Source organism: Chlorocebus sabaeus, chromosome 25 (assembly GCF_047675955.1).
Source record: "Chlorocebus sabaeus isolate Y175 chromosome 25, mChlSab1.0.hap1, whole genome shotgun sequence".
Taxonomy (NCBI): Eukaryota; Metazoa; Chordata; class Mammalia; order Primates; family Cercopithecidae; genus Chlorocebus; species Chlorocebus sabaeus.
Genome location: NC_132928.1, coordinates 47,072,919 through 47,085,276, shown reverse-complemented (window position 1 = coordinate 47,085,276; position 12,358 = coordinate 47,072,919). Strand labels below are relative to the sequence as shown.

The window sequence follows — 12,358 nt, the reverse complement described above, 5'->3', positions numbered from 1 at the left end:
ATATAAAAAAAAAAAAAAAAAACAGTCAAACAATTGTAAAGGCTTAGACTTAGATTCCTGGAGGAGTTACAGTGCATCAAAAAGGGAGCAAGAACTTTTAATTTGATGGTGCATCAATCATTCAAAGAGAGGACCCATCAGTTCCAGGCCAGCAGATGGTCCTTGAAGCTGAAGAATAGCAAGGATTTAGCAAGTGGCAATTGGGACACAGAGGACAGGGAGAATGATAAGAAGAAAGTTAAAAAAAAAAAAGTTGAAGCCAGAGAAAGAATTTTAAAGTAACATCATCAAGCATTGATAGCACACTTACTTTGGGCCCGGCACCACACCTAGTGGTTTATGAATCTTACAGTACTGGCTTCTCATAGCACATCTATAGCTTAGGTCCTGATGTTTTCACCACTTTTTAGGAACAAAGAACAAAGCTTAGAGAAGCTAAATAACTTCCCCAAGGTCACACAGTCAGTAAGTGGCAAGGATGCTAAACTGCAAAGCCAGCATTCTCATGCATGTAGAAGGTCTAGCCTCTAGCTCTGTGTGACAGTAGCCTGAGGGATGCCTGTGCCAGTGACCACTGAAGTGGAGGGAGAGGATCCCCACTGTAGGGCAAGACAAAGAGGTCACAAGTAACACTATAGATGGTGACATTTCCAGGTGGGGTGGAGAGAAACTGAGAAAAGTCACTGTGGAAGGCGGAGGGGTATCTGAGCATATGTCAACATAGAAACAGGGTGTACATGGGCAGGAGAGTTCAACCAAGTTACACCGTAAGCAGTTAAGGCTGACTCAGCGGGGATGGAGATTTGGAGTTGGAGATGTGTGGTGAACTCATAGCCAGCTCTCATTACCTGGCAGCCTGCTGAGGCAGAAGCACCACGGGTCTCAGCTGGCAGCACCAGTTCTGACCAAAATCAGCCCCATCATTAACTGTGTGACTTTGGACAACACACTCAACTTCACTAGGCCCCAGTAATCTCATCTGTAAACTGAAGGGGTTGAATATGATGAGCTTTCCCAGGTAGAGTTAGCACTCCGTTCCATGTCCTCATGGCAACTTAGATTAGCCCATATTAGACATAGCTCTTAGCAGATTGATTTTCACAGTTCCACGACTCCATCCTTCTCCTTGTCAATGTCAATGTCAATGTCATCACTGAGTTCTGTGCTGCCCAGTTTATACACATTAACTCAATCCTTACATCATCGCTCCTAAGCAGACAGAGGCTCTGGAGTCACATAGCCTGGGTTTGAATTCTGCATGACCTTGGAAAAGTGCCTTAACATCTCCAAGCCCTTGTGTTCTCATCTCTAAACTGGGAATAATGAACAATGTCAGAACCTACTGAATTGGGCTGTTATAAGGATTAAATGAGGCAAGCCATGTAAAAGTGCCTAGTAGTTCATTATAAGCAGTCAATAAGTGTTAGCTCTTAGCAAAGTGTGTTTTATAAATAAGGAAAGTGAGACATGGAGAGTTAGTCTGTAGTCACTCGACCAGTAAAAGGTGAGAAGTGGATTTGCACACACATGTGCTTGACTTCATAGCCACCTTCCTCTCTCCTCTGGTGATGGCTGGCAGGCCTCCAAAGGAGGGATAGACAGTAAGCCCAAATCAGGCAAACACATCACACACATACCACGGCCCAGCAAGTGTACCATTTGGCTCACAGACCTAGAGATTCTCCAGCAAAAGGACACCTGCTGTCACCTTTTCTGTGGCGAGAACTGAGGCCATTATGTGCCACCAATAACTTGGTGCCTAAAGTCTCTTCTCTTCCACAGCACTGATGGCCCAGTGGAGTGGCTTTTTCATGTCAAAAGAGCTGAAGTGTGAGCAGAAAGGCATCCTTTCCAACCATGTCCAGGGGATGCTGTAATGAAGAACAGCTGAGTGGCCTTACAAAGATGCTATGTTCTCTCAGGCAGCCTCAGCCCAAAATGTGGTGGCCTGCATTTTCAGGGCAGGCTCAGAAAGAGTAAGAGGAAAACCAAAAGAAACTTGAAAGTTGCCTGGAATTTCAAGGGAAGTGCTTGAGAGATGGGAAAGGAAGGGAGAATGGCCCTGGCCTCATGGGCCCTTCCTGGGAGGGTCTGGACCTGAGATGCAACAGAGAACAGATTGTGGCAAAGACGCCCCAATAGACACAGATCACAAAGGCTTGTGCAGACTGCACCTGCCCTCACCCCTCCTCCTCTGCTCACCCACTTTCTATGCCCACCCCTCTCAGCCCCAATCTCCCCCAACCCTTTTTATATTCCCAGAGCCTGCACTGAACAAAGAGATACTTTAGTCTGAACAATGGAAGGGAGAAGGTGGTAGAGGGCACTGCTGCAGGAGCACCTCCTCTTGCCTGGAGCAGATGGCAGCAGCGGGCTTCTGTAGACAGACCACTTGTTTCCCCACCCACCCACCTGGCCCACCTTTCCTGCTTATGTGACCAAGCAAACAAATCCAAGCACAACTGTGTAAAATCCTAGCCTATTGCATAGAATAGAGCCAGCTCCACACTGTTTCTCCCCTTCCATCCACCTCCCACCTCCTCCCAGCAAGCTTTTCATCTGCTCCTTTCCCTGACTCCTCAGCATCTTTCCCTGCCCCTCCCCCTGTTCTCCTGTTCTCTTTCCTTTTTGTCCTCTTCCTCTATCTTTCCCCTTTCCCTCCACCGGGACCCTCCTACTTGTCCATGAACTGCAGTTGGTTCCAAACACAGGATGCTGGTTTATTTCTGACAGGCTCATTTGTGTCTCCCAGCATCTCTCAGGGTGACGTGCTTTGCATTAGCTGTGTTTCCTTTGCCAGGGCCCCATGTACCCCAGACCCTGCTCCCTCCCCAAGCCCAGGCAACTGGAGTGACCCCCCCCCACCAGTTTCCCCCAACAGACCTCAGGTAGTTGGAAAGAGTGACTACTCTTTGACCCCTGAATTCTGGGATTCTGTCCTGGCTCTAACCCATACCAGCTAAGTGTGAGCTTGGGCAAGAGACTTAACCTCTCTGTGCCTCAGTTCTCTCACTTGTAAGATGCAGGTCCTAACAGCATCTGCTCCATAGGGTTGTGGGATGCGGTAAGTTCATACGTGTAAACAACATGCAGGCCTGACACAGAGACAGTGATTGCTCAATCCAGGTTAGTGACTATTATTCCTGTACTTCAGTGGCTTAAGGAGTCATCATACAGAACATAATATACCCAATACAAAACAATCCTGAGTAACTGAAAGGCAAGGAGGTGGCGAACAGTTTGGGAAAATGGGAAGAGAAATGACAGAAGGACCTGCTGTTTTGTCATTTCATTTTTATTTCACTTTGGTTTTTTTTTGTATGACTCTTCAAGAAGTCAAGGGTGCTAAGAAAATTGTAATTTTTTGAGATTGATACACATCTAATGACAGAAAGGGAAAGACCTGTGTCCGGAATTCTTGGAACAGTGAGCAGAATATTGCCATCTACCTGAGCATCCACAGAACCTCCAAGAACACGCCGCGGCTGTACATGCTGCCTGCGGCTGACTTTCTCCCTCTAGTTATTTGATGGAGGATGCTTACATAAGAAAGGAATCTGGGTCACTATGAATGAGCAGTGCAGCTGGTACAGCAGGGAGTGGAGCGTAGGTGACAGTTCAAGGCCCAGGAGCCCTGATGTAGCTGGCATCAGGGTGGGCTTGAGCCTAGCTCAGTTCCCAGGCTTGGAAAAATACAAGAGCACAACAACAATTTATTTTAAGTTCTCTATTTATGAAAAATGCTGTCCCAAAAACCAGAGTCCTCTTGCATCCCCGAACAACTGGAGAAAATAAGCTGGTGAATGTGTTCCAAGACTAGATAGAGGAGAAGAATGGAAATTACATTTCTAAACTCCAGGATACATATACTAATAGTGATGCCAAAACTTCTTTGATCCAGAAACAAATCACTGCTTTGAAATTCGTGATGAGAATAGCATCAGGATCAGAGCTTTTCTTTTGCGAAATCTGTGAAATAAATGCTTTTAAACAAATAACTGGAGGTGGCCACAGTGGTTTGTACCTGTAATTCCAAATATTCAGGAGGCCAAGGCAGGAGGATCTCTTGAGCCCAGGAGTTCAGGGCTGCAGTGAGCTATGATCATGCTACTGCACTGCACTCTAACCTGGGCAACAGAGCAAGACCCTGTCTCTAAAATTTCTAAAAATAACTGAGGCTAAGTAAGATTTATGTAGAGAGATTACGTAGAGAACAAACTATTTCCAGTTGTGACATTTTATTGGCAACCATTTGATATGCTAATTATACTTCAGTAGTGTGATTAACGTAATATTCTTCAATGATCTCTACTTCATTAGTATATACATAGCAAGGTGACATATTATAGTTGTATTAGGACTTGAAGATTCTTAAAGTCTTTGCACCAGAAAGGACATGAGAGAGCCTATGATCAAACCCTACACCGGACATAAAAATGGTGAGCTCTGAGATTGCGTGACTTCTTGTTCCTAGGATGTGATAGCAGAAGAGTAAGGAGAGCCTGAGTTTACAACTCCTATTCCAATGTTCTTTCCTATTTTATCAAGGAGAAGCTGAATTAAGTAATCAGAAAATCAAGGTGCAGCCTGTATCTGCAACTATTATAAGAAATCAGCAAGAAATTTCCATTAAGGGGTAGACAAAAGAAGTGTGCCCCTAACAGGGTGAAGGTTTAGCATTCACAAAGGAATCCTTTAATATAGGAGAAGTATTATAAAACCTCACATAGCCGGGCACAGTGGCTCATGCTTATAATCTCAGCACTTTGGGAGGCAGAGGCGGGCAAATCGCGAGGTCAGGAGTTGAGCCTGACCAACATGGCGAAACCCCGTCTCTACTAAAAATGCAAAAATTAGCCAGGTGTGGTGGTGGGCACCTGTAATCCCAGCTACTCAGGAGGCTGAGGCCGGAGAATCGCTTGAACCCATGAGGTGGAGGTTGCAGTGAGCCAAGATCATGCCACTGCACTCCAGCTTGGGCGACAGAGTGAGACTCCGTATCCCATCCCCCAAAAAACCCCCATGAACACCAGTCCATAGTCTAAAAGATTTTGAAAATCAAGTATCCAGAAATATTGGTCTAGTTAGTTTGATATAGAAATACTGCAGGGACTTACACACACAAAAAAGGGAATATATGAAATTTACCTTCTGGGCTTTTAAAACCTACATCCTCAATGGAATTCCTGCACATGCACGGGGAGGTTTGAAGAGGGGCTGCCAAAAGTTCATGAGGCAAAGGGGACAAGTATTATGGGATTCAAAGAAGCCCTATTGGCAATTCTAATTCTACCTCCAATCCACAAACTCAAGCTCCCTGTGGGATCAAGAAGCTGACACCATCTCTGGCACATAAGAGGCATGAAATGCATGTTTTCTCAATGAATTTAATATTATGTTAGAGCAAAAATAATTAGAATCGCTATTTTTTATTGAGTGCCTCTATGGAGAAGTCATCATGCTTAGCATCTCAGAACCATGATCACACTGAACTCTCACAACTGTACAAGGTAAGTTTCATCATTCCCCTTCTACAGATGAGGAAAGTGAGGTTCACAGAGGTTAAGTAATCTGAATATGGTCACATCGCTGGTAAGTGACAGAATGGGTTAGAAGCCTGTCCAGTTGCTTTCATTCAGACTTTTCTCAACAGACTTTTAATAGTTGCCTAATATATTCCAGGCATTCCTTCAATAAAGACCAAATGCACCCACATTTCTGGGTCCAAGTGCTAACTACAACAATGTGAAGATGATGGCAAGGAAGCAAAGACGTTTATTTTCCACCCATCTCTACTTCGCACATCTTTTTCTAGCTCTTATCCTCAATCTATCCAGAAAGCACACCTGCCATATTTGTTTGTTTACTGTGGAACCCTCCTCCCTACATATGTGGAAACTGGGATACACAATGCACCGCTAGGGACGCGCTGCCTGAGCACTTTGAAAAGCTTCCATACAAGATACAGTCTTTAGTGTGTTTCTTGGAAAGCACAGGCCACCTGCCCTGCCAGGATGCTCCAGATTCCTGGTTTTACTTATGTGCCTTTGAGAACAGGGCTTCTCAAGCTGAGATGTGCATAAACCTTCTTGGAGGGCTTACGGGAAAAAGATCCCCAGGCCCCAGCCCCAGGGATCCCGATTCAGTAGGTCTGAGAGGATCCCCAAATTTTTATTTCTCACAAGCTCCCAGCAGATGTTGGTACCACATCCCTTGGATACCACTTGGAGTAACGCTGTTCTAGAACGTTTTGGCTTGGAGAGGGATGTGGGGAGGGCTGTGCAGTAAACAGAAGCCTGACTGTTCAACTGTACATTCTAGAGCTACAGGCCATTTAGAAGAATGATTTAAGAAATTTCATGAATTGATCATTTTAATGTTTGTTTATTTGATTTTTGGGGTCTTCTGCTTGGTTGCTGTGTGACCAGCTCCAGTCATTATATTTTTACATCTCAACCATTATCTCAAAAGGGGCTAGTTTTTAAAAACTAAAACTTTCTCTGTGGGTCTCCTGTTCTCAGAGGTGGATAACAGCTCTGCAAATGCAGAAGAGCTTTTAACTGTACTATCCATTAACCCAGCATCCGCTGGGCCTGGTGGGATGGGTCAGGGAGAGCCTCCACGCTCTGTTGAAACAGTGAAACAAGGCTAAATACCAAGTAAATGACTGGGGTGAGGTGCTCATTCACTCAGGTGTGTGGTCACACATAAGAAGTGAGAGGGAAGGGGAGGGAACCCTGCCTTCACCTTCACCTTAAAACTGGAATAAGCCTAACTTTTTATGTCCAAAAAGTATCAAAGGACAGAGGGATGCAAGAAGGAAGGGAGAAAGAAGGGAAGGAAGGCAGGGAGGAAGGGAGGAAGGAAAGAAAGAGAGAGAGTGAAGGTGAGGAAGGGAACACCAACTCAGAGTTCAGGACTTAATGTCCCACTAAAAGCTAAACAAATAAAAAACATTTGCATGAACTTCATGAGGAATAAAGAAGAATACACAGCATTTTGTGCCTGTTTCCCAGCGATCTGTCAGAAAAGACCTTCCACAAACGAGGAATCTTTTCTCTCTTGGGTATGAGCTGCAGAGCAGAAAGTCTCCTGAGTGTATACACATTCTCTTTCTCTCTCTCTCTCTCTCTCTCTCTCTCTCACACACACACACACACAGACACACACACACACACTCTTGGGGCCAGACTACGTGCACAACTCATAGACATGGAGACTAATTGTTACTAGTGGACAGGAAAAAGATGCCAAATTAATGCACGTTAGAAATCCTTCCCTACTTAATGAAGCCATCAGCAATTTCAATTTCATTGTTCATTTGTTAGTGTTTGTCTGTTTTTAAGAGTGCTTAGCTAGTGGTTACTTCCCGGACCTCCATGGGTACTTCTTCCACTTTGTATGGCGTTTGTAAGCAAATATAATTGGAAATAAAATGGCTCCAAACATTTGCCCTCCAGATTTTTTAAATTCTAAGGTTTAAAAAATAGCAAAGTTGCTTTCTTTTGCTTGAGATTTCAGCCTATGAAGTGCTCAGTCAAGGAGAGGAGCAGCGTTTTAACGCAGGCACCATAGCCCCTCTTCTGGTGCTGGAGCCATTTCAGCTCTGAAGCAGTCTTTTACATAACCCTGCAGGCAGCGCTGAGTCAAACTACCTGCCAAAGGTGATTGGTTATTGCCCAGCCTCTCTGTTTGCTACAGAGAGCATCCTGGATCCAGCTTCTGACACCTCCTCCTACTCCAGATCCTTCATTATGTAGATGAGGAAACAGAATTTCTAAGAGACTGAGCGACTCCATCCCGATCATCCAGATATCCAGTAACAGCTGGGTCAAAATCGAGAACACAGATCTGACTACCAGACAATGCTCTTCGCTTAATTGTCCAAAAGCATGTTCCCCAATTAAGCGGAAACCATGCTGTAAACCAAAAGCAGCCTCTACCCCCAGATCAGTTAGGTCTTCTAATATTGACAAGACGGAATTGAAGAGGAGCACTGATGTCAGGATTCTATTTGGCATCTTGAGGCCACCCATCGTGCAGTCAGCACACTGCATTGTTTCCTGTGTTATTGGTATGCATGCCTGTTCGCTCAGAGGCTGCGTTCTTCACCAGAGATGGACCGTGCCTTGTTCATTATTGTGCTTCCCCTCCTCCAGCTGCTTACCATAGATTTTGCACATAATGAGCACTCGGTACATCTTTTTAAACATAAATGAGTGCCTAAAACACCCAACAGAACAGGGATGGCAAAGATGTACTATAGATTGAGAATGGGGGGGATAAAATAATCATCTGTATTTTCTGAAATAGAAACCTTAAGGGGGACAGCTGCCTACATGTATAGAATTACCAGGGAGTGGGTTCTAGACTCATGTACTTTTTTTTTGGAGCCCAGTCATTCAGGGATTCTTCACTCTTCACTTCTTAGGACATGTTATTGTCTTAATTGCAAGCTCCACAAATCTCTGATCAACAGTCTCTCCTAAGAGACCTGCACACGTGCAATCCCTTTGGAAAAGCTCAATCAGCCCTAATTGAGTCACAATACCAACCCAAATTAATTAGACTTTCAGAAAGTTGTCAACATCCTTCAAGATAACCTGGGCTGACTACTCCATAGCCTTCACAGGGGAGTACATGCTCAAATTCTAAAAGCTTGAAATTCTACCAGTGACTCCTGAATAAAGACCCCTTTCTTTTCAAAGACATTCACTCCCTTGGCTTTTTACTTCTATACTAAACAGAAATATAAACAGAACATCAGACTCCAAGAAGGATCACAAAACTTCAAAGCTCAAAAAGCATATTTCTGCAGTAGTTTTACAAAGAAGCAATCCGGTGTCAGCTTGTTGTTTTGTTTTTTAAGAAACAGGGTCTCACTCTGTCACCCAGGCTGGAGTACAGTGGTGTGATCATAGATTACTGCAGCCTCTACCTCCTGGGCTTTAGCAATCCTCCAGCCTCAGCCTCCCGAGTAGCTAGGACTGCAGGCATTCACCATCACACTCCACTAATTTTTTATTTTAGTAGAGACAGGGTCACTATGTTTCCCAAGCTGGCCCTGAACTCCTAAGCTCAAGTGATCCTGCCACCTCAGCCTCCTAAGTAGCTGGGACTATAGGCACCTGCCACCACATCCAGATAATTTGTTATGATTATTACTTTTTTAGAGATGGGGTGTTGCCATGTTGCCCAGACTGGCCTTGAACCCCTGGCTTCAAGTGATCCTCCTACTTCAGCCTCTAAAATGCTGGAATTGTAGGTCTGAGCAACTGTACCTGTCAGCTTGTAACTCCTTATCAGAGTCCCCATCTCAGAAAAGTGCCATTGCATTCCTGAAAACCAAAAGCATCCCTGACAGAAGTAGAACCAAGTGTCTTCAGATTTAAAAGTCATCAAATCAGACAAATAAAATTAAACTTCTTACATTTCTAGGTCTTGCTACTGCAGCAATCTAAATATACCCTAAGCTTCCTATCACTAATTTCAACACCATAAACTCTGACCATAATGGCTTAATATTAATAACTGGCAGCAAAATTTGTAATCTTATTCTCAAGGCACATTTATTTTGCATTTGATAAATAAAAGTATCATTTTTTTAAAAACCCACCATATCCTTACAAAAGATTCTTAAGTAGAGAATCTTTAAGTAGAGAACTCGAAATCAACTAAAGGTGTCCTCTTATTAAATTTCTCATATTCAGTGACAGGTAGCAAGCATCTCCATCCCCATTTTAGAATGAGGAAACAGCCTCAGGGACTTGAACTAAGTGAGTCAGTTGTGAGGCTAAAATAGAAACCAAACTTCAAGATGACCTTGAATGAAATCCAGCCAGAAAAGAAGGCGAAAATTGGTAGTGACACTTGTTTAGCCTAATGTGACTCCAGAAAAAAAGTCAGAATAGCCTCATAAAAAAAAAAAATAGCATTACTGCAAATCCTAAATATTATTATACATTTGCCATTACCTTGGCAAATTCATCACATAAGCTTGCTGTTTGGGGTGTAGCCATATGTTACATATGCTATATCTATGCTGTCTTATTTTCCTTCCTAAGTGCAATCCACAGAATACTAAAGTGACTATTTGTCTCACAAAACTGCTTGCTACAATATGTACTTATTCTTAGATTTTGCATTTCATTTTAAAATCTATTCAAACGTATTTATTAATCAGTGTATCCAGATCAGTAGCATGGTTGGAGGGAACTGCTCATCAAATTGAAAGCAAAATCACTTCTAAAGACATCTGAAGACTGAGAGTTTCTATCAAGACCACCCAACTACTTAGTAACAACGCTGAGTCAAAATCAAGAACGCAGGTCTTACCCCCACCCAGTGCCTTTCACTTAATTGTACCAAACCATTTTCTCCAAGTAAGTGGAAACACTACTCCAAACTAAAAGCAGCCCTCTGTTGCCAGATCACTTAGGGCTTCTAGTGTCACTGCGACATATTTAAGAGGAACAGGAAATGTCTGTTTGAAGCCTTCTTTCTCTTTGCAAAACCCCTCCCTCTTCCTCACCCCTCCTCTGCCATCTCCAGGTATTAAATGCCACTAGTTTCAAAGGCCATTGAATTTGAACTTGCACATAATGAGAAAAAGCAAGAGATGAAAAGTTTGGCTGACATCAAATTGCCCTCTCCACACCACAATATGCACAACTATTTCTGCCTTCGTGGGAAACAAAAGGCATTACAGACGAGGAAGGGAAAAATGGAAGAGGAAGTATAGCAGAAATTGTATTCCAGTAAAATGTATACTTAGTAAGAAATTGAGAGGTAAAATGCAGCTGGGATAGCAAACCCTCAAAACAAAAAGCAACAATAAAACTCAAAAACTGTCAACTCAAGTGAATAATAAAATGCACAAAATATTCATTTGACTGATGCATAGCCCAAGACTCTCCCATAATTTGGGGGGAGGCCATTCAATTCTACAAATGAGATCTGGCTGGAACCTAGCTTCTCTCATTCCCAAATGAGCCCATCATTCCAAACCTCTAAGCTAAACTCTCTCTTGCTAAAACTGCTGAGAATACAAAGGCTTCTTGGGATCATACTTTGAACCCAGAAAACAGAAAAGAAGGCCCTCATCTCACTGCATTTAAATCATTCATTTTCTTTTCTATATGCTCCTCTAGGCAGGAGGCTCTGTGACAGCATGGCCCACAGAGGTCTGGAACACCTAGTACATACCTGGATCATCACAGGCCTTTGGTACATCTCTCACTAAATGGATGATTTGCCATGTCATGATATGACCTGAATTCTACTTACACTTATGAGAGAGAAGCACATCAAAGGAATCTGCCCACCTCGTAGCTTCTTCTGTGGATAATCTCCTAGAAAAAAAGAAACATCTGTCTTGAACGTTTCTGAAATAACCTCCTTGCCCTCAACAACCACTAAGATTTTCTCAAAAAAACAAATTGGAAAAATGTGGGGAGTGGATGGGGGGTGGCGGGTAGCAAATGAAATGAAGACTATACCTGGATTCCTGCAATTCTGTCGCTGTAAATTTGTACACTCTTAAGTAAAAAAAACCCTCAAGACTGGAATCCAGTGAATTTTGTCTGTTGACTTTTAGTCTAAAGAACAAAGCTAAGTAAGTACATAATTTAAAGGTGTCGAGGTAACGATGGAAAGAAACTGGTCTTAGAGTCAGAAAAGTTAGACTCAGCTCCTGACTCCATTCTTACTGTCACCTAAATGTCTGCACTCCTGAAATGGGGATAATGATGCCCATTACCTAGTTGTGTGAGGGTTACACAAGGTAACATCCATGACATTTAATACAGCACCAGCACAGAAGAGGTGCTGAATTCAGGTTACTTGAATCTAAGCATATTTTTAGAGTAAGTTTGAACATTTATTTCCAAATTGAGAGCTCAGATTGACAACTAAGTAGAACCCAGAAGTATCCTTTGCCACCCACAATTTTAAGAGTGATGGATGATATGGCTTTCTTAGGGGAAAAAAAGAGATCTCTAAGCTATACATTTTGAAAAGGAAAATAAACAATCCTTTCACTCATATCCAGTGATATAAAAGGAGCTGCCAAGAGACAGGATTTTTCCTGTGGCTCCTCTGGTCAGCAACTCACTAAAGAAGTGAGCTATATTACTCGCTGTATTACCCAGGGAATGGCACGTGGCCGTACTACTCACTTGAGAGCGCGGTTGGGTTTGTCTGGAAGAATAGCTGTGAAATCACTACACGAGTCTGACTTGTGAGACAGGCATCCCAGTCGAGTCCTCATCCCTTTGTTCCTGCAACAAGCACAGGGGCAGAAGGACGGGGAAACTCTCATGATCACAGCTGTCAGCTCTATACAGGGCCCCTGGAGCTG

At 43.3% G+C, this 12,358-nt stretch overlaps 1 protein-coding gene across 5 annotated transcripts in view; it reads right to left on the bottom strand.

The window, feature by feature from the left end:
• The window catches only part of RGS8 (regulator of G protein signaling 8), a 42,599-nt gene that overhangs the window by 12,698 nt on the left and 17,543 nt on the right, over positions 1-12,358 (bottom strand). For all 5 annotated transcript variants that reach the window (XM_007989268.3, XM_007989265.3, XM_037985851.2 and 2 more), the window contains 2 exons: positions 12,177-12,278; positions 11,287-11,351 (listed from right to left, as the gene is read on the bottom strand). In XM_007989268.3, coding sequence (XP_007987459.1) covers positions 11,287-11,351; positions 12,177-12,278 — 167 coding nt within the window. The remainder of the gene's footprint in view (positions 1-11,286; positions 11,352-12,176; positions 12,279-12,358) is intronic.